The sequence below is a fragment of the Zootoca vivipara genome, chromosome 4 (genome assembly GCF_963506605.1).
Source record: "Zootoca vivipara chromosome 4, rZooViv1.1, whole genome shotgun sequence".
In the NCBI taxonomy this organism is placed as follows: domain Eukaryota; kingdom Metazoa; phylum Chordata; class Lepidosauria; order Squamata; family Lacertidae; genus Zootoca; species Zootoca vivipara.
The window spans coordinates 77653760-77677135 of NC_083279.1; the positions used below are offsets into that span (position 1 = coordinate 77653760).

General features: G+C 42.9%; 1 protein-coding gene across 2 annotated transcripts in view; it reads right to left on the reverse strand.

The window, feature by feature from the left end:
- MTUS2 (microtubule associated scaffold protein 2) overlaps window positions 1–12920 on the reverse strand; it is a 192289-nt gene extending 179369 nt beyond the window's left edge. The window contains exons 1-3 of one of the 2 annotated variants that reach the window (XM_060273811.1): window positions 11612–12920; window positions 10641–11506; window positions 5009–5249 (exon numbers count right to left, since the gene is read on the reverse strand). In XM_060273811.1, coding sequence (XP_060129794.1) covers window positions 5009–5249; window positions 10641–11506; window positions 11612–12920 — 2416 coding nt within the window. Of the gene's footprint in view, window positions 1–5008; window positions 5250–10640 lie in introns of both variants that reach the window. The other variant, XM_060273810.1, reaches the window with a different exon arrangement.
- Window positions 12921–23376: the final 10456 nt, after the last annotated feature.

Consider the following 23376-nt stretch of genomic DNA (forward strand, 5'->3'; position numbering starts at 1 on the left):
AATACATTTTTCAGCAGCAAATTAAGTGTAATGGCAAAATTTAATACTGTCTTCTAAAGAAGAGTTATAGCACATCCACCTTCTGTCTGATGTCTTTATTATTTAGAATTTCCTTATTACTTGCTCAACAGGGGTATAATCTCCATTTTGAAGTATTTCCAGAAAATCATAGGTTCTAATAGGAAGGCTTTCAGCACAGGAAAGCTTGCTTTAGATACAGGATAGCCGTATTTAAACATCACAACCTTTTTCATGCAGCATACTAAAAAGGACTTTCCCCATGGTGCCAAATAACAATCCCCATAGAGGGTGAAACATTTCAGAGTTTCCCAGAGTTTCCCAAGTCATGGAGCGTCCATACTCAAGCACCACCACACCCAAGGATAAGGAGGTGTCCTTATAACACCATAAAGAGTTTTTAAATGTTATACCAGGAACGCCATCAAGGGGGGAGCAATTGTTGAAAGTGTAATGCTTTAACTCGCCTTCAGGCAGGGCCTAAACTGAATGGCTTACAGACAGTCGACTACACAGCCGAGATAATAGAATCCGTCTTTTGATTCCTGCCACTTCATTACAGTGTGTCAGGACCTATTGGCCAATGCCCCATGTGGTGAAATGTACAACCACAGTCTTTCAGTGCTCTGGTCTGGCTCCACCTGCCAGGATGGCCATTGGCTCCACATGATGGGCAGGATAGAATATACAGCTTCCCAGTCTCAGTGGTGCTTTGCTTGAGCTCTGGAGTGTCTTGCGTTCCTAGCCTTGTTTTTCAATTCTGACTCCTACACTTGGCTTCTGATTGTTGTTTACTCTTGACTCCTGGTTCTGACTTGCTCCACTGCCTCCCGTGGACAAGTGCTTCTATGCAAACATGGTGGTTTTGTCCAAACTTTGTTAGCATTCACTGAGCAGCAGTGGGGTGATTGACTACAGCTACCAGCAACTTTTCTTCAATGATCAGAGATCCAGACAACGTTATTTTAATCTCCGGTACTAATTTCAGTTGATCTGTCAAAATAAGCAAGAAGAAGTACTCCATTTCGTAGCTGCCTGAAGGCAGTTTCAGAATTAAACATTGTCTGTGCTCTACAAGAATCAGTCTCTTTGATGCTTAGAGGACTTTAAAGTGTTTCCAAGTAGAGATTGGCTGACAAAAGACAGATGTAACTCCGGAGTTATAAGGACATCTGAAAACTGCCGTAGAGGATGCGTTCACCATGGCACAGCAAATACAGCAAATCATGCAGGGAGATGATGAAGGGTTGAAGTAGACATGATGATGGAGGCTCCATGGGAAAGAACTGAGTGCCCGCAGTAACAGCTAGAGATGGATAAATCAAGTTTGCAGCTGAGTGGCTCCCAGGTCCGGGACTTGGGGAGTCCACTGATTCTGGATAGGACCGCACATGAGTGCATTTTTAAAAAGTGTATACTGTATTAGTGCATATTTAAACTATTATATGTGCAACTTGTGTACAGTTTGGCCTAATACACATATTTGCAAGCAATTCATTTTAATAAAATGCATTTTTAGATTTTCACTAATATACACATTTTATACCCACTTTCCCCTAATATACACATTTTTATCCTGGGGGGGGGGGGAGGTTGGTGAGCAGTACTGTGAAACTGAGATAATTGTGAATTCTGCATAAAACCGCATTTCCCAGCAACTGGTATTCAGAAGTACACTACCTCTGAAACTGCAGGTAGAACAGCAGTCTCCCATGGCATCTATTTAAATTATTGAGTCTCATCAATTCAGGGAGATGGGATGAGCATCATAATGCAGAAGTAGGGGGTTGTGGTTGGGGTTGAGTGTTGGGTGTACCCATATTTATACAGTATATTTATTGGAAAAATTTCTCTTCCTAGACCAGGGCAAGTGGAGTGGAGCATGTTACTTGGGTATGCACATTTGTATTAGAAAGAGAGAGTTACCTCCGTACCTCTGAAATTTTTCTTGGTTCATTCATTTAAAGGTAAAGATGCTTCAACTGAGCACTCCCACACATTTCTACTTGCAGCGGCCACCCAGGGCATCTATTTAAATGCTGACCACTGGCAAAGATGCCATTATCCATTTTCCCTCCCCCCTACCGTAACACATTATAAAAAACCAGTCATCCAACAAAGGCTACAGCAGCTTGAAACCAATAAACCTTTTTAATGTCTTGCTTTGGTAGCTCTCTGAAAACGGAGGCACTGGGATATCAGCATCAGCGGCTTTCAGGGCAAACACTGTTAGCTTCCCTTGGGAGCCGCCGTATGCCATGCTGTGGAATAATTAAGAGCTTTCTGCATCAAGTGAAGATAAAACTTTCTGGCGGCACATTGGTCTGCCCCAGGTATTGCAGCAAGTTGAAGTCTTTTTTTAAAAAAAAAATGTGTTAGTGGCTCAGCATGCACTGCAAATGTCTAGATACTGGGGCTTAGAGTTGAAAGGCAAGATCAGGTGGACATAATTGGTAACTTTGCCCGCTAGTCTTGTTGGTAAAGCACCCTGCTTAAGGTGAATTCTTCAATCTTGGAAGCGGTCCTGGGACTATAATTAACTACTTTGAGGAAATCAAGCAGTCACAAACAGAATACTCTGGGCACAGGCTGGATAGCTCAGTCAGTAGACCATGAGACTCTTAATCCCAGGGTGCTGGGTTTGAGCCTCACATTGGGTAAAAGATTCCTCCATTGCAGGGGGCTGAACTAGATGACCCTCGTGGCCCCTTCCAACTCTACCATTCTATGATTCTTTGATAGTTTGGTTCTGTTGTTATGCAGCAGGTTTTTCCAGCTCATGTGAGATGCTTCCAGTCATAGAGATGTTTTTTTTCTGGACTGATCCTTCTGCACCTCCGCTTTGGAACTCCCTGCCCGTTGATACTAGGCACTGCCCTGTTTTTGGCACCTGGCAAAAACTGCTTCTGTTTAAGCAAGCCTATTCAGACAGTGGGCAAAGACATTTTTATTCCCCCCAGGAATCTCTGGGATTTGTCCTCTGTCTCGGGTCACACCCACACCATACACTGAAAGCACTTTTATGCCACTTTCATAGTTAAAGTTGGTCCCAAAGAATCCTGGGAACTGTTAACAAAGTTAAAGTTGGTCCCAAAGAATCCTGGGAACTGATGAGAATTGTTAGGAGATGCATCACAGAGCTACACTTCCCAGCGCCCTTAACAAACCTTGATCTTTGTGGAGGAAAAGTAGGATATAAATCTAATTAACGAACATTGCAGCTGATTCTTGGCATGGACCAGTCTCTCCTAACAGATACATCCTAGGCATATTTACTCAGAAACCCCACTGGAGGAGCTTTTCTCTCAGGTATGTATGCATAGGCTTACAACCTAAATCAATCATTTGCTCCCCTCCATCTTCAGGCTGAAACGTCATACATGAAAATGCAATCAACAAAAGGTTATTTAAGTTATTTGTAGCTAGCCAGCACTTAACCCATTCATCCAGAGCAGAGCAAGTCTAAAAGACTGACACAACCTTATCAAATAAAGGGGCTTGTTTCCCAGAGAGTATAAACAACAATAGCTAAGTGGTACCACTGTTTTGCATACAGAAAGTCTGGTTCCTTATTCATTCAATGGTATCTCTTGGTATGACTGGGAGAGAAAACTTTCAGAAATTCTGCCAAGCAACAGCCGGACAGTGTAGCATAGCTGCCAACTTTTCCCTTTTCTCGCGAGGAAGCCTATTCAGCATAATGGAATTTCCCTTAAAAAAAGGGAGAACTTGGCAGCTATGCAGTGTAGACGACTCTGAGATAACTGGAGCAATGGTCTGTTTCAGTATAAGGCAGCTTCATATGCGTCCCTCTGTGTCGCCGCCCCCCCCCCCCCCGGAAAAAATACTGGCCTTAGCAATCACTCCACAAAAAGTATTGTGTAACTTAAAATCAATCAAACACAGAGCTCCCAAAGATGGTGAGATCAACCTTCAGTATAGGCAAAAAAATATGTATCATGCTTTTATTTTATAATACAGTGCAGTCCTCCAATATTGGACTGGATGGAATTTGGTCTTGCTATCAGAGTGGAGTCAGACACATTATTTTAGAACTGCACAGTGCCTCCAAATGGAGGGTGAAATTTGCTGCTGCTGCTGCTACTTCTTTATTTAATTTCATTTTGTTTTGAAGGTTGTGGAAATCTCGGCAACAAAGAGGCTTCCATCCTCAAAAAAATCCTTTAAAAAATCTTTAAATGTAATTAGGTAGCCAAAGATTTAAGTTCTGCGTGCCCTTTTCCAGGGAATTATGGAATTGCAAACTATTCAGCCTTATGATATCATCAGGTTCACTGTGAAGTCCCTGAATGGTTGGGATCACATAGTAAAGAAGTCCTATTTGCTGAAGAAGCAGGACAGTGCCACTATTATTACATGCAAAAAAAAGAAAAACTTTTCAGAGGTAGGGATTCTGGGTTAACATTCTGGGGACCCTAAAAGTACTTAACTTTGCCCTCAGTTTCAAAACTGGTATACATTTGACATAGTTTTCATGTTTACTTAAACAAAAAACTGAATTTTGTGTTAAGAATAAAAATGATGGCATGAGTCAAAGTAATTCCACAATTAACTTAGTTTTGAGTGGAGACTCAGGTACCCATGGCCACTGGATAACTTCACAACCTGTTTACAAATATTGTTCATTTTGGCACATATTTTATAAAAATTATTTAGTAAGATCACTGTGTATTCCCAACAATTTTTGCCCTTTAGTGAGGGCACTTCTCTGCAGTAACCATTTGACTGTATGGATAAACTTCCCACACTGGGAGTGGATCCATTAATTAATGTGCAAGATAGAAGTTTTATACGCAAATTGAGCAAATAACCTTAATCACTGTTATTAGACTTAATTGCTATGATTAGACTATGCTAGGAACAGGCCCCAGCTCTATTCATTTTGATATCTCCCCAGCCCCCACCCTGCTTTTCTTTAAGAAAATAAATTGACCACTGTAATTAAAAGACAGACAATGAAGATGGATACCTGAATTATCTGGATGGAAAAGCGGAGGAGAACTGGCTATTGGTCCTTGCGGATGGATGCAGCTTGCTGAAGACCTCTGGCTTGTAATCAAAATCCTGCTTTTTGCAGACGGTAATCTGGAAACTGCTCCCAGTCCTAACTGAGGCCTAAGTATCATTGCAGAGCGATAAAAGCTTGGAGGCACCTCATAGTTAGTGTATGGTGGAGGACAAAATTCTCCTTTCACAGGCCTTTCCCCAACCTGCACAAATATAAATACAAAAAAAGTTACGGCAAGGAAGGTATCTTGAGAAACAAAATATATGGTGTTTGCATAACTGCTTATAAGAACAGAGATCGCTGCTTTCCAGCATGATCATTGGTTTGGTATGTAGAGGTGGAAAATGCAACAATCTCTGAATAGAAGTGATAGACTACCTTTCACAACAGAACATCAAATGGTGGCGTTCCATTAGGATTGCTTGGAAATTATTTGGTAAGGCTGAATACACAGAAAGGTTACCTACAGTGCAATACTATTGTTTTTGTACTTGGGGAAAAAAACCCTATTTCAGCTTTTATGGTATGTCTACAAAACACCTAGAGACACATGCAAAAGGTGATTAATATATACAGAACTGTCGTACCTTGGAAGTCGAACACCTTGCGAGATGAACACATTGGCTCCCGAACGCTGCAAACCCGGAAAGTGAGTGTTGTGGTTTGCAAACATTCTTTGGAACCCGAACGTCCGACGCTGCTTCCACGGCTCCCAATTGGCTGCAGGAACTTCCTGTAGCCAATCGGAAGCCACGCCTTGGTTTCCAAATATTTTGGAAGTCGAACGGACTTCCGGAACGGATTCCATTCAGCTTCCAAGGTACCACTGTACTCTCTAAGTGTCTCGATGCGGAAACCCAAAAGCTGTCCCAGTTTCTGATTTGTTCCCAGAATGTCCCTATTTTGTCCGCCAGCACTGCCAAGTGAAGACAAGGGGCGGCAGCAGTCAGGGAGTAACCCATTGCCTCTCCATGGCTGCCAATGCTGGCGTCCTCCTGTGGGGAGCTTGTAGCAGGCGCTGGAGAATAGGCAAGGAGGAGGAATGGCCGCTGCCACCAAGGCTCAGCCCTGTGTGGTGTGCCAGCTCTGAGGGGCAGGGAGATAGTAAGACCACCCTGGGTGGGAAGAAAGGGGAATCGGAGAGAGGCTCAAGAAGTCTTGATTTAAAAAAAAAAAAGAAATGGTTTGTGCATCCGCGTCTAATCCTGTCCCTTTCTGAAATGTATTTATTGCTGTACATTTCTCTTTTTGCAAATTTACCAAAGAATAAAATAAAATCGGGATTAAGGGGCTTTCTCAGAACGGTGGAAGGTGTGTGTGCTGTGTCCCATTGCCTCTCTTCTAATAGGAAATGCTCTGCAGGAGGAGGGACAAAGATGGGGGGGGAATCAGTTGGTGCGGGAGTGAGAAATGTTCCTTTTTTTCACCTGAGGAATGTTGGAGGGCATGTTAATAACAACAACCAAGTCTCATTAAGTTCATTTGGAAATAGAATTTCTGGCTAAATCTGCACTCATGTAACACTTACTTAGGACTGAGTGGGGCTTCCTTGTGAACAAACAGGCAAAGCAGTGCTATTTTTCTCCCCATGAACACCTCCCTCGTTCTCTTAGAATGGCAATGGCGCCCACCTGAGGGGTGCTGAAAGTCCTGATGCAAAGGGAATTGCTACAATCCTACACACATTTGCGTGGGAGGAAGCGCCACAGGCTTATTTCTGAGAAGTTCCGTATGTACAGGATTCCACCGCTCAGCAGGGCATTTTAACCACCTTTGTTCTATATTAGACAGTAAGCTAGTGAAGCTCTTATATGTGCTTGTTGCCTTTTGTTTTACAGAGAGGAATTGGAAAGCATTTAGCAGGGAAAGTAACTGGACACTAATGTATTGGACACTCAGATGCTTTGATTAATGAGAAATGAATTAAAAGGTGGTATCTAGTAACTATTTAAATATAAATGTATCAATGTAGACAAAAGAATTAATCTTCCTAAATTTATGTATGTTATCCTGAATGGATTTGTGGTGGTGATGGTGGTTGTGTGAGTGATTAATGGATCCCTCCCTGTGCCTGCCCCTGCCCCAACCAAGCAATAAAAAAATGGAATTTCCACAATAAGATACTGGCCCTGCAATGCTTTATATGCAGGCCATGATTCACATATGTAATCCTATTGGAAATGAGCATTTTCCATTGCTGTTCTTAGACTTGGAACTCTCTCCCCTGTGCTGTGCAGGAAGTGTCATCTGTTATGTGTCTTAGATATATTCTGAGGACATATCTTGTTTGCTGAAGCTTTTGCCAGCTCTTAATGCTGGGCTTCGTAACTTTTGCAGAGTTTTATTCTGGTTTTAGTGTGAGAAGTTTTATATGGGTGGTTGTATTGTCATTTGCTGTTTACCATTTAGAAATTGGGCTGCAGTCTAAATTTTATTTCTAAATAAATCATTGCTTTCAGTTACGCCTACCTCCAAGTAATGGGCACAAGTTGTGCTTTTTTTTTCTGGGGGTACTCAAGGGTACAGAATACTGGCATCTTCCCCTCCCCGTGTTAAAAGGGTGGCACTTTTCAATGGGACTTACTTAGAGGTAAGTACGTATAGAATTGCAGTCAAAATCTCTCCCACTGACATCAATCGATCTTTTTTAAGTGATTAATAGTAAGTAGACAATGTATTTATCAACATGTAGTGGCATCAAATTCATGTAATTAAACTGATCCCCTTGTGTGTAAAGACTGCTCCCCCCATAATCTAGGGGTAGGGAATCTTAGGCCCTTGGGGTTTCCCCCGGGATGCACCCTCTTTCCCCAGGTCGCACCAGCATTGTTTTATACTGTACACTCAATGTGTACACTCAATGACTGAACTCACTGATCTTTCTGGAAGCAAGTGGAAGCATTTTTGTTTTGACAAGCTTTTGCAGCTAGATGAAAAGGCCTCTACCATAGGTGTTTATTTTGTTTCTTTTTAAAACCTATACTCAGTTGTTCCTGTAGAGTTTTGTGGGTTTTGTTTTTGTTTTACCTTATTTTTGCTGTTTTTTAAGGCTAAGTCTGCAAATTGCCTGTGGAAGGTAATTCACGAATTAATAAATAATAGTAACATTCACATTCATCACTACACTCGCTTTTGCCTCCGGCCCCACCCACCAGTGGCATGTGGCCCCTGGGAGATTGTCCAGAGGGGAAAGTGGTCCTCAGGCTGAAAAAATGTCCCCCCCACCCCTGCAGAAAATAACTCTGCCTGCTCAGTGCTTGCTCTATTTCCCCCCAAAGGGAAATTGCTCACTAAGGGCACTTCTGGGTGACCTGCTCTTAAGCATCAATCCTGATTTCTTAGCAAGGTGATTAGGCAATATTGGCTATTTAAGGAGCATTCACTTCGATTTGTTTGCAGAGGTGCTCGACAAGGTTGCTCTAAAGTACTTTTTGCTGCATTTCCCCCATCGTTTTTCTTATTGCAGGAGGTCCTTATTTGGGGGGAGCTGGTTTGTTGTGCAAGAACTCGAAATCGGCTTTCATTGGGCAACTTGAATTTGTCAGTTAAATCAACAAAGCCCACCACTGCAGGGCGGAATCCTGCATAGCTTTGGAACTTGCCCAGGGAAATATAAACTGCACCATACAATCTCTGATATTTCTACTCTATTTCAGTAGATGCTGGCATGTGGCTGCCATATGGAAGGGGAGAGAGAGAGAGAGAGAGAGAGAGAGAGAGAGAGAGAGAGAGAGAGAGAGAGAGAGAGAGAGAGATGGCAGCGAACATGCTGGTTCACCTTGTCAACCCAGCTCTGACTTTCCTATAATCCTGGCGAATGGTTACACCTGGAAGTGTCCTGCAGGCAGCTCCTGGAAGACAAGAGCCCCAGCAGGTTTTTTGCAAGGTTGCTTTTGAACATGTGCAAAAAGGGCAGGGCAGCAATTTTAAGAGAGCAAAAAAGCAAAACAGACAAATGCAGCTGCGATCAGGAATCACGTAAAAATACAGTGCTGGGGAATATTCAGGATTAAGAAAGGTTACTGAATGGTTGTTCAGTTTGCCAACGCTCAATTTAAAGCATCGTTGAAGGGGAATCCGGTTGGTGATTTAAGCTACAAACTAGCATGATCCGGCCATTATTTTGCACTTTGCTTTTAAGGTTTTGATTTAAAAAAACAAAACAAAACAGCTTGGAAGGCAGAGCCAGATTTATTTTAGAAATTAATCATGAAAAATTGCCAAAAGCTTAATATGCAAAACTACCTAGGCCGCTTGATTAACTTTGCTGCTAATTTACAACACATTCTTGTGTCATGTCACTGCATTTTCAATTATTTATATACATTTACACAATGCAATTTAATGACAGCTGTAAATCCTTTGATCCTTGTGGCTACAGTGCTCCAAGAGTACTATCATGCTTCCATGAATGAAAATCATTTGGTGTTTTTTTTTCCATTCCTGTAATCTTGGTGTCAAATATGTAGGAAAGCATATGGAACACGGGATCTAGGCTTTATATCTGCATAATCTTTACTTCCTGCTCACATAGGTCGCCAATTAATTTCAGCCTTCTGAAAGTTAATTATATGTAAATAAACTTAGCACTTCTACAAACTATCTGAAATGCTGTTTTTAACCATCGCCATGCATTTCAGCATGTTACTTGCTTACATTTTTAGAAAGGTATGCTTTTTCTCCAGAAGTCATTAATGAAACTAGCCTATTTCACTTTGGTAAAACCTCTTCCCATTAAAATAAAATAGATAGATAGATAAATAGATAGATAGATAAATAAATAAATAAATAAATAAATAAATAGCACAGGGACAGAACAGCTACAATGAGCCCCAGCTACTTCTCATGTTAAATGGAGACTTCATTATATACGCTGTGCTTTAATAGAACATGTCCATTCAGCAATAATAATTTTTTTTTAAAAAAAGGAAAGAAGAATTGTGCAAATACCTGGTTAATACATTTTTAACCAACTTGGTTTATCTATGCAAGGTGAGAGGGGTGCTTGCTTTTTATCTTTTTCAGATGGCACAGCAAAAAGGGGATACATATTGTTTAGCAGAAAATAAAAAACTGAACATTTACGTGGAGCAAACGCTCTTTTAAAGTTGTATTTGTGAAAGGAATTTTAAAAAAAGATTTATTCTGAACTTGCCATGTTTGTGGCCCAGTGCAATGACTCCTTACGACTACTGCAATGTGTTTTAGATGGGCTGTCCCTGAAAGACTTCCAAAATGCAGCCGCTAGGTTACTAACTGGGGCCAACTATACAGAGCATATCACAATCACAGTGTCTGACACTGTGGTTCCCCTTGTCCTGAACAGGACTGAATGTCTGTACAGAACTTCTCAGAACTTCCCAACCTCATTGGGGCAAAGCCTACTTACTGTGAAGAGTTGCTAGGATCACTGGCCCTGTGCTGTTTTGGTTTCTTTGAATTGAGAGTTAACTTCACTGGCACCGTGTTGTTCATCGCTGACCTACATCTCACTCCAGCCCCTGACAGATAACCCCCCCCCATGTGTTTATGCACTTTGGGCTACGCTGCAACAATCAGGGGCTACATACAAAAACCATCCTGTGTGCCTTACCTCCTGGATAAATTTTTCACCCATTTGACCAAAATGATGGCTTGGGGATTTAATGCCAGACACCACGAGTCCAGAACTGTAAATCCGAGGCTTCTGCAAGTCAGGTTTAAACTTGTCATAGAGAACGGTGCCTGGTTTAATATCTCCATCGTTCAAAGCCTTCTGCTCTGTGCCCATTGGCATGCTGCAAGGAGGTGCCACATAGGGTAATCCAGCTGGGGCAAATGCGTGGTCAAGGTGGCTTACTGCCTGGGGATTTCTTCTGATGTAAGTGATGATCTTAGGCCTCACATGTTTGGGCTTGGGGATGTCTGGTTTTATCTCAGGCTTGTCTTCCGGCTTCTCTATGCCGTTGCTCTCCTCATCGTCCTTGGCCAGATGGGAGCCCTTAGTATGGATGAGGATGGGTTTGGGGATGCCACTGTTACAGGGGGTCTTGTTAGGCACTTTAGGGGATAGGCTTAGCAACTGTGTGTCGTCAATGGGAGGCAGGACCGCAGAGGGTGGCAGCTTGTCAACATGAAGTGTATAGAGACCCTTCAAGCCACTGCTTGATGCTGTGGTGTGATTACTGACATTCACGGCCGCCACAGGGCGCAAAGGCGTCGGGGCACATAAAAAGGTATCTGTTCTTCCTGGTATTTTACAGCTCTCCGGTGTGTCGCTTGAAAGATTTCTCTTTACAATGACCGTCTTCTTGCTCAGAACTGAAACACTTGTAGCATCTAAACCACAGCCCTGGATATTAGAATGGCCATCTGACGCATTCTCTGCACTAAACGCGTTTGGTTGATCAGAGGTGAGCATCGCCACATCACTATTCCCTTTGACTAGTTTGCTTTCGTTACTGTTTAGAAGTTTGCAGTCTGGCAGATTTGTGTTATGCATCAAAGGCATATGCCCACCAGCTGCTTGAGTGCAACTTGCGTCAGTATCATGTAGGTTTTTATTTCTTGTAGGTGTCAGCTTGCCACTGTGTTTGCTGTCACCAGCAAAAGGCAATGCAGAATCCTCTTCTTTTTCAGATATACACGCACTCACTTGGTTCATCGACCTGCTGTCACTAAGACTACCTCCCTTTCTTAAACCTTGGGAGTTATTACTATTACTTACCAGTCTGTCACTGGCAGAGTCAAAGTCCTCATTTAAATATGGATTCTCTGCTTTGCGACAAGCTTCCTGCAACTGATGTGATTTCCCCTTGTATACTTCAGACCCATAATCCTTTTTATTCTGCCCTGCAACATTATTTTCCTCCATCTGATGTCCGAGAAATTCAACTGGCGTATTCCTGTCAATTTTTTGCTGACACATACTCTGAGACTGAGAATACAGAGGGCTTTTCAACTCCGCCTTTCCTCTCTTATCGCCCTGGTGATCTACTTGTGCTTCTGATCTACTCCAAATTTCAGTGGGTTTCACAGTTAAATGTAGATCTATGTGAGCAGGGTGCGGTGTGCTTTGTTTGTTGAAATTTGCAATGTTGTCCGCAACATTTGTTGCTGCAACATTTGGTTTCTTCGTTTCTGAGGTAGAGGGTGGCTTAGAATAACGGACAATGTTTCCCTCGGAGGCGCTATCAGTTGGACGAAACACCACGCCTAAAAAGTGGTCTGTGGATGTTTTCCGAGATCTCTCCATGTCCCCAATCAAATGGTGCGAGGTGTCAATGGAATCCAAGGATGCAGAAAGCAACCGCTTGCCTGATACGCGACCTACAAATTCTTTCCCAAAGGCTTCTGTTTTAGCCATCAGTTTCCTTGATCTCCCCAAGGAAAGGCGCTTTATCCCTTCTGGCTCAATCCTTCTAGGTGCTCTCTCCTTTGAAACGTGCTGAATGAGATCAGCATCGCTTTTTGAAAGAACCACTGAAAAGGTCTCATTTGTATTAATCCTCAGATTGGACAAACTATGTCCCCGGCTAATAGGGAGTAGTTTTGCAGTGTCCTTCACCCCATCAGTCCTGTAATCCTTATGCAATTCCCTGCTGGTGGTGGAATGCAGCCTAAACTCTGATAGGCCAGTAGTAGTGCCCTGAAGTCTGTTCCTCTCTGAATCTAACTGTGTGTTATTTTCTGTCTCACCTGTATTCCGGCATCTAGTTTCTCCTGACAGATCATTTGTCCTTAATTCCCTTCCAGAGGTTCTAACCTCTGGTGTGATTTGGTTGGCATTCGTGTCTCCAACAGTCACCATACGTTCATTGTTATTCTTCATCTCGTTTCTGTTGCCCTGCAATAAATTGTAACATGACTTATTGGGAACCAGCGGGGCACTCATCTTCAGACTTTAAAACGCCAGTTCTCTCACCGCCCAAGTGAGAGGCCACTCTTCTCTAACCGTGTGGGCCACTGAGCATGCTTCTCTTTGGGGGAGTCAAGGTACAAAACTGCTCAGTTGGGGGGGGGGATCCTTTGCAGACAGCACAAGCCTCTTGTCAATCACATCCTTCGGATGTTTCAGTCATTATAGGGACAGAGTGTTGATCCAAGAATCCCCCACAAAAAGAGAGATGGGTTTTAAAAAATGCAAAAGACATCCATTAGGGTCCCTCTGAATGACAGTCCATAGAACCTGTAAAAGAGAGAGAGAAAAAAATAGTTAGCCTATATCACATAATAGAGATGCAACTCTATGTTCATAATTTTGGATCCAAAATGATTCAGACTGGTTTCCCTCCAAACCAGCTTCAATCCGAATTGAGAAAATTAATGACGTAGCTGTGTTTTAAGTTGGTAATTGGGGGAGGGGGTTATTGGTCTGTGGTTTTTGTTCTTGTTGTTCTCATGTTTTGTGGCTTCTTACAGGGACGCAGGTGGCCCTGTGGGTTAAACCACAGAGACTAGGGCTTGCCGATCAGAAGGTCAGTGGTTCGAATCCCTGTGACGGGGTGAGCTTCCGTTGTTTGGTCCCACTCCTGCCAACCTAGCAGTTCAAAAGCACGCAGTGAAAGTAGATAAATAGGTACTGCTCCGGTGGGAAGGTAAACGGCGTTTCCGTGTGCTGCTCTGGTTCGCCAGAAGCGGCTTTGTCATGCTGGCCACATGACCTGGAAGCTGTACGCCGGCTCCCTCGGCCAATAACGCGAGATGAGCGCCGCAACCCCAGAGTCGGTCACGACTGGACCTAATGGTCAGGGGTCCCTTTACCTTTACCTTATTGTATTTTTATATACAAATGAATAATAATGCAGTACCCAGCCTTTGCAAACTCTTTGAGACTTATTTGTAATGGCAAGTGGTATAAAGATATATTTCAAAAACTTTCCAACTAAATACAATCTCTATATGATCTTTATAGTGATGGTTCATGGCTCAGTGCTAAACCACAAGTCTGGCATACAGCAGGTCCCAGATTCAATTCTGGCTCTCCAGTTTAAATGAAGCCAGGTGTGGTACGCAAGGCGGATTCAACAGCAGAAATCACAAGGCAACACAATAAGAATTGATGGAGGGAAGTGTGTTCTACTCAGACAAGCTATTTCCTTTCATTACTTTCAATGACTTTTCTCATGTACGCTGATTCTGAGGTGCCAACATCAATTCAAGCACATTTAGGGAAAGACTAAAGGAAAAGGATTAGGCAACAGGGCCAGATGATCTGGCTCAAAGCAAAACAATGATGAATCCCAATTGTTGGTTAATTCTTCTTCACTTGTCTCATAGAGCATTTCTGCAGTAACATTTGCTGGCAAAGGAGTGTTTAAAATGAAAATGGATCTCTAATCAGAAATGTGAAGGATAGCATACTAAATCAACTCTTTTCTTCAGAAAAAAAAACACTTTTTAATGCCTCTTCAAATAGTAGTAAGACCCAGTGCAAATTTGCAGTGTTAAACTAATAATTTATTACATGTCAAGGTATATTTTTGTCACTAGAGGTATAGCCGGCCTCTGAGACTGTGGCTGACACAGCAGCCACAACCATACCTGGATGGGGATAGTCTTGCTTTTGCACAAGTAACCTTCCATTTGAATTGCTGCAGTGCATTATCTGTAAGGCTGCCCTTGAAAATGGTCCGGAAACATCATTTAGTCCAGAACAGAGCAGTAAAATGGTTATTTGGGACTGCGAGATATGAACATACCATGCCAGCCCTTAATAAGTTTCACCAGCTATGGTTGAGTCAGGGACAAATCAAGAAAATAGTTTTGTTTTTTTACTGTTCTGGCAAGATAGGCCAGTATTTAGAATGCTGATGAAGCTCAGTACTGATCATTGATCATGGAACTTTGGATCCTAGACCCTGCCCAGATAGGGGCACAGCTGAGCCCCTGGGGTGCAGCTGATAGAAGGCGCTCTGCACCTCTAAGGCCACCTGAACCTCAAGAGACAGCAAAGGATCCAGAAGGACCCTCAAGCTGTGTGCCCAGTCCTCCAGAGGGCGTGTAACCCCTTCAAGAGCAGGCTACCTCCCATCCATCTGGACTTGGGAACTACCCACTGGCAGTGCCTCAGTCTTATCTGAATTCACTTTGTTGGCTCTCATCCAGTCCATCACCAAGGAAAGGCAATGGTCCAACACATCCACTGCCTCACCTGCAGATGCAAAGAAGTAGAGCTGTGTGTCACCAGCATATTACTGATAATGTACTCCCAAACTCCAGGTGACTATGGTACCTGAGGGATCACCTCTTCCTTAGGACATTTTTGCTGTTTGAGTCAAAGGTCAAGGTAGCACCGCCATTCCATGTACAGAAGCTGCTCAGACTGCCAGCTGACTCTTACTTCAATACTGGTGATGGGACAGTGTCCTCCGGAGAGCAGCTTAGGTCATGTGATCCATGCAACTTTCTTTCACCAGTCTTGCTCTTCCCTATACTTATGCCTATCAGGCCTCAGAGATCATCTCTGGTTGTCCCACCACATGAAGGAACCTAGTGGTGACAGGTTAACAAGATAGCCAATTTGCAGCATATTAACTGATCCGTGAAGGAAAGAAGCGTCGTAAAACTTTCTTTAGGCTTCTTCTTCTTGCATCTTCTTAGTACCTTACCTATTGTATGCTACTCACAAACACTAAAACATTGCTGAAAACTAGATACCAAAAGCTATCTTGCAGTTGCATAGTATAGCTTTATCTGATTTTTCAAAAGCATTGAAGTAACCATTGTAAATAATGTATTTAGGGAATTATGATAATGTGGAGTCTATTATTGACTGTACAAACATGTATACTCTAGATAAGGCATGCCACAACATCTGTGCTGGAAAACTGCTATCTAGTTGACTCAGGGCTGATTCAGTGCTTTACGTGGTGAATGAGTTTGCAGGTGCTTGTCTCCCAGTCGATATCCATAACGTTCATTGACATAAGTCTTTCATTTCCGGTGCTGCACGTGATGATGTTGCAGAGACTCTAACCGATGCAGTTTGAAAAGGCTGACTCAACACAGGTAAATACAGTTCAAGGATCCTGGCTTTTAACTGAAAATGACTTAATATTGTGAGCCTTTCCTCCCTGTGGGACAAAAATGGATCATGTGAGCAGCCCTAGCTGCCAAAAGAGAGATTTTGCAAAAGGGGATGGAATCCTCTTGGTCACACAGTGAACATAGGACATGCCCACAATATGCCGATATAAAATAATTATGTATTCTGAGATTTAGCATAGAATTTGGACACCATACGTCAGGAGCCGCCAACGTTTTGGGTTCACTAGACACATTTGGAATGTTGAGGAAGTGCTATGGACACTATTCACAAAATGGCTATGACAAAGGGTGTGGTATGACACAAAATGGCTGCCACACCTAAAAGAGAGGGCGGGGGGAAGAGGATCACGAAAAGGTATGGGCATGTCCCCTGCCCCCACCTCCAACTCAGCCCTCCTACATCACCCAGCATTGCACTCACTCATTCATGGAGAGAAATTCTTTGTACCTCTCCTTTGTTCAGAATGGAAAGGAGGGGCAGTGTTCTGTCCTAGTACCCAGGAAAATGTGGACATGTCTGAAAGGGCATGTTTGTTGTAAGAGACGCTGAGCCCATGCAAGTAGAAACTGATCTGAAATGAGCCTCTCATGCATTGTGGATTTTTGAGGGGTATATGTTGAGACCTTTTACAGGCACCAAATCTCAATGCACGTTATAAAAACAACCCAAGCCAGCACAAACACCCTCTTTTTCTTTTCTTCTTTCTCTTCCCTTCTTCCTGCTAGGAAGGAAGAAGGGGGAATTGCTTCCATTCCTGCAAGCTGTTAATCTGGTGATCAAATCAACATTAGTGTGAACCATGCCAAAAAACAGCAAATGCATCAACATTCATTAGATTCCAAACAAGTTTCGCTTTTGATCAGTAGCAACCCAGTGGAATGGAGAGAACTCTACACAATAGGAAAAAACCACAGTCTGTTAAGTGTTTCCCAACATAGCCACTGAACTTCTATATCATTGATAATTCTGTTTCCTATCATGCTCTGTATATCAATGAACCAAGTGATTTGTTTCAGTTATGTTTAGTCGTCTGTGGTTTTTTCTTTTCATGCGAGCTTCACTCCCTACTCTACTGGGTTACAACTGAGCAAAACTGAACCTTGATTGGACTTGAGTGAATGACTGACTTTGAGCACAGTATGCACTAACATTGATTCAATCACCAGATTAACACAACCTGCCTCTGATTGATTTCTCCCAGTTCCTCCATTCCACTGCATGTCAAGTCTTTCCAGAAGTTTTCCCCAAACTCAGAAGAGGCTGCTGTGGTCAAGAAGGGGCAGGAAATTCTCATTATGTGATCACAAGCACTGGGCACTGAATACAACCCAATAACAATGGCGCAAAATGTCATAATTTTGTGCTCAGATCTAGCAACCCAAGTGTGAGCTTATGCCACTGATAACATTTTTTTAAAGGAACAGGGCTTTCATTACCATAATGTAAGCAAATGAGGTTGGATATAATATTTTTCTAAGGCAAATAACTAAGAACACATTGCTATAAAGGAAGAAACGCATACTCCGGATGTTACTAGCAGTGGAGGGCATTTTATGTGTTCCTGAAATCTTGTAAAGTCTTCTTTCCATGGGTTTTAATTGCTTCCTCTGTATTACATGTATATCTAATCGTGTTTGAGCTTTCATCCTCTTTCCTTCCCACCTTACTTTGTGGTGTTCTATTCCCAGGACAAGTAATGCAGAAGTCTTTTATCTTAACCCTTGGGGAAATTATAGAGCCTGAACTTGGGGTACTGTAATATCAAGTCTACCTCCTGCACTGCATTCTCTTTGTTAACCAGAATCTGCCATGCAAGCTTAGCTTTCAAAATAGCAAGAACAAATTTAGCTGGTGTTAAGGGCTCCTTAGAAACATATTGCTTTTGCACCACAGAGGCCACTCTGTCCAGAATGTGTCTTGCACCAGATTCTTGCACTGACCCTGTGTATGTGCAGCCATTTCTTCAGTGTCATTCACTTATATGTGTCAAGGCACTGTTTAAAAATATAGGGTGAAATCCAGTGGTGTCTGTTCTCCAGGAACTGATTTATTCACCTCCCCCTACAATCCTCCTGCTAGATCAGTCAAAATTGGGAAAGGAGTACGGCAAGGTTGTATATTGTCTCCCTGCTTATTTAACTTATATGCAGAATTCATCATGCGAAAGGCTGGACTAGATGAATCCCAAACCGGAATTAAGATTGCCGGAAGAAATATCAACAACCTCAGATGTGCAGATGACACAACCTTGATGGCAGAAAGCGAGGAGGAATTAAAGAACCTTTTAATGAGGGTGAAAGAGGAGAGCGCAAAATATGGTCTGAAGCTCAACATCAAAAAAAAAAAACAAGATCATGGCCACTGGTCCCATCACCTCCTGGCAAATAGAAGGGGAAGAAATGGAGGCAGTGAGAGATTTTACTTTCTTGGGCTCCTTGATCACTGCAGATGGTGACAGCAGTCACGAATTTAAAAGACGCCTTCTTCTTGGGAGAAAAGCAATGACAAACCTAGACAGCATCTTAAAAAGCAGAGACATCACCTTGCCTACAAAGGTCCGTATAGTTAAAGCTATGGTTTTCCCAGTAGTGATGTATGGAAGTGAGAGCTGGACCATAAAGAAGGCTGATCGCCGAAGAATTGATGCTTTTGAATTATGGTGCTGGAGGAGGACTCTTGAGAGTCCCATGGACTGCAAGAAGATCAAACTATCCATTCTGAAGGAAATCAGCCCTGAGTGCTCACTGGAAGTTCAGATCGTGAAGCTGAGGCTCCAATACTTTGGCCACCTCATGAGAAGAGAAGAATCCTTGGAAAATAGCCTGATGTTGGGAAAGATGGAGGGCACTAGGAGAAGGGGACGACAGAGGACGAGATGGTTGGACAGTGTTCTTGAAGCTACGAACATGAGTTTGACCAAACTGCGGGAGGCAGTGCAAGACAGGAGTGCCTGGTGTTCTATGGTCCATGGGGTCACGAAGAGTCGGACACGACTAAACGACTAAACAACAACAAAAATCCTCCTGCACCCCCACAATTTGCTTTGGAGGGCTGGATAATCCTCTGGAGAAGATTTCATGTTGGGAGTTGACGGGGGGGGGGGCACAGAAATCCATTGCATGAGTAGACATCTGCTTCCACTAAGTTATGCAACTAGATTACACATGGTATGTAGAAAGCGAAGTTTTTCAATCCCAAGGCCATCCAATGTCAGGGACTGGGCAGAGGAGGAATGGTGGAGACCGCTTCCCCATCCTGACCCTTCCAGAGAAGAGGAAGAGGAAGACAGTATAGATTTACAACAGGAGTTGCAGCTTAGAGGCAGATGAGGGGGAAAGTTGGGAAATCATGGGAGAGCCAGAACAACACCCGGCTGACACGATGTCATTAGAAAGCATTCTTAGACCCTCCATCTCCCAGAATCCAGCAAGCCTTAAAAGTAGGAGAGCAAAGAGCTTGAAGACAGAGGGCACGTAGCAGCACCTGTAGAGATGATTATGAGAATGACAAATGAGGAAGTGGGAGAGACAGGAGGTGTGTGTGTGGAGATTCATTTGGGACAATGCCATTATCCAGGAGGCTGGGTTCTATAGCCTCTCTCTGTAAAGATTGAATTTAAAAAGGACGGTAAGAAACTTTTCCTTGTCTTTATTCTTTCCTGGGCAACCAGCCGGGAGCCGCTGACAGCATCCTGACATCCAATGACACTCAATGTTGGAAATTTTTGGACCAATGAAAGGAAGTTCTTCTTCACACAGCAACATTGTGGAATTCACTCTCGCAATATTCAGTGATGATCACCAGGTTCAAAGAATCGCAGAATTGGAAGGGACCATAAGGGTCATCTAGTCCAGCCCCCTGCAGTGCAGGAATCTTTTCCCCAGCATGGGGCTTGAGCCCACAGCCCTGAGATTAGGAGTCTTATTCTCTACTGACTGAGCTATCCAGCACCTGTTGCCTTTAAACACTCTCTCTTTCATTGAAATATATTGGCACTTTGGAGGTCCTGTGCTTTGAGAGGATTGTATCTATTCATAATTTATTTTAAATATCTTTACCCCACCTCTTTTGCAGATCAAGGTAGCCCACACTGTATTTAAACCTAACAATAAAATGCTGAGCCCAAATAAAACCCCATCAAACCCCAAACAGGAGACCTAAAATCATTTCAAATTGCAGTTGAATGATGTGAATGTCCTTCATTGCTAAATGTGAAATATAATTCCTTCTCATGATCAATCTTTATTAACCATGCATTCTGGGTATACTCTCATCTTATGCATCATTTGCATATATAACAATTTATCATGTTTCCAACTCCTCATGTTACAAAAAGACAATAAAACAATTACACCTTTCAGCTGCAATTACAGCAATCGGTGGAAATATTTTGTACAGAACTCTTACATTGTTTAGAGGTTCTTCCTTGGGTGGGTGGGGAACACAATGGTAATCTGTACAAATGTTCAAAACGCCATGTTATTTCCTTTATGAGAGTTTTCATATTTCTAAATCATGCTTTCAAAATAGTATTTTTCATAAGCATTTAAGAAAGCACACACATTAATTATACAGTGCAATGCTTACAGGAAGACTACATGATAAACACATAGCACCCAGGCAGAGCAGTCCTAGGTATAGGAAGCCGGTGGAATTCATGCTGTTTCTAATTAAGCTGGAGTAAATTAATACCTCCCAGTGTTTCGCAAACTTGGGTCTCCAGCTGTTGTTGGACTACAACTCCCATCATCGGTGCAAGTTTTGGGCGGGGTGACAAGTCCCATGACTGAGATGAAAGAGGGTTGGAATAGGTTATGGGAGTTATGTTCAGTTATGGGAGTTATGTTCATGTATTCCCCGACTAAGTCAGGATGACAACAACTCTATAATGCATGCATACACACACACACCAGCAGCAGTTAGAGGTGATTCCCCAAGGCTACCTAATGAGTTCAGGTCTTCAGTGAGACGTGAACTGGGGGCTTCTCAGTTCACCCTCTTGGCCACAATGTAACACCAGCTGTGTGCCAAATTCCTTCTCACTTCTTGCTAGGCCTCCTTTCCACTCATTAATTAATCCCACTCAGAGATGTCGTTGTCAGGCAGTGCTATGCCACTAAGTGAAACTACCGGCACAACAAACTCTAAACTCCTTGCCATACAAAGCTACCTTTGTTATGTTGTGATGGTAAACACGTCTGCATGCACCATGGCCTCCAGAGAGACATGTTCTCTACCTAACCTTGTTGGCAACAGAACTTTCTAGACGAGCCAACCACAGCACTGCCAAAAAGAGACACACAAAAAATAATCACATAACATGTCTGATCTGTTTAACTGTTAGAGATTAAGGGTGTAATCATTTAACTTACTGTCTCCACTATTCTGACACAGCCTTGTCAATTACAGAGCTTAACATCTTTCGAGCAGGCATTTATGAATCAAGAGGGTCAAAAAAAGCCATTGCTCATCAGCCAGCCTTATCTTTTAGAAGCAGAAGCGTTATCTTCATGTCAGAAACCACTGCCCCCCCCCCACCAAAAAGGAAACAGAAACCCAACTCTTTCCTTTTCCGCAAATTGAATTCATTATTATATGGTAATTTTTTTTCCAGAACAAAGAAGACAAATGCAAATGAATAGAAGAGTCGGCACGGAATGGCTGTGATCTCAGGAAACATTTCACATATTCCCCAAGCAACTGTTCTGAAAATTCTTTTATTATTCTGTGATGGGACACAAGTCAGAGATAATATCTTTGCAGCTCAGCAATGGAATTTGTTGAAAAGTACTGTAGGCTTTATTCAACTTAGTTACAGCTGAGCCATTGAAACTGATGGACTAAGTTATTCACGCCCATTAATTTCAGTGAGTCTACTCTGAGTAAGAGTACCGATGGAGAAAGCCCTTCATATTCACAAGGCAATACAGCCTCCTTACGTGACCATCAGCAGTTGCCGGGGCTGGAATAAGGAATCCACATCTCTGTGCACAGCTGCTCATGGGATCAGTGACAAAGACTGTAGGTTAGAGGAGTGTTTTCCAACTGGGGGCCACATGGCCCCCTAGGGGGGGCCCAGGATATTTCAGGGGGGCAGGTGAAAATTACATAAATGGGGGGCCATAACATGAGGCTAGGGGGCCACAGAGGGAAGTGAGAAGAAAAGGAGGGAAATTGTTTTTTTTTAAAAAAAATCCTGATTGGCTGGCTATCTGCTTGGCCAATCACAAGCAGGTAAGAGGGAGTCCCACCAGGCTTTAATAAGACTCTCCCTGCTTATTAAACCCTGTTACCTCTTCAGCTTCCAGCACCTTCTCCTCCCAGTCTTCTCCCTCTTCTTCCTTTAACCACTCATTGTCATCCCACCACCAATCCCCAAACTCTGAGCCTTCTTCTCTTGGGGGTTCCTTGGCTGGTTCCTCCCGCCATTCCTCTGCATCCAGCCAGTCCATGGCAGTCTGCAATCTAACCAAATGGAACAGTGCTGGCTATGGAACTTGGCCCAAGTCCCTACAAGGCCAAGGACTCAGTGAGCAGTTTGTGCCCCTTCTTTCCCAAAGTACCTGATTGCTCTCCTTCCATCTCCAGCTCTCCACAATCTTCAATACAGCAGATCTTTCTTTTGTCAAAGGTATAAATATAGGTTACTGGTGGTCAGCTTCTCTGTGTGAATGTCCCACTTTTACACTAAGTTAGGCAGGGCATCTGTTTTAACAGAGAAGAAAACTGCAGGAGTTTGCTATACCTGACTGCTTTGTAGAAACCTAAGGTATCGAAAGACCTTGAAGTAGCAACAACCAGCCAAGATCAAAAGAAATGCATTGCCGATACTTTAAGAATAAGGCTGTAATACCAAGCACAGTTACTACGGTAGCAAGTCCCATTGAATCCAGTTTAGATTCAGGCAACTGTTGTCCTGTTCAAGAGTTATGTGAAATGTCTGAAGCCTTAAGCTAGAAAGGAACACATCGGTGCACATACAAGCACATCCACTTCTGATCTTTGCCCCTTGAGTGTAAAGACCTGAATTGGGATTTTAAGTCTGATCAGCTGAACAAGCTTAAAATATTTGTGAACAGGTACCCTGATAAGACAAGGCTCCCAGTTGCAGGGAAGCTCCCAAGGTTGCTTCCAAACAACAAGTATCTGAAGAAGTGTGCATGCACACGAAAGCTCATACCAATGACAAACTTAGTTGGTCTCTAAGGTGCTACTTTCACACGCTAGCAAGGTTATGCTTAAAATTCTACAAGGCAGGCTTAGGCAGTATGTGGATCGAGAACTCCCAGAAGTGCAAGCT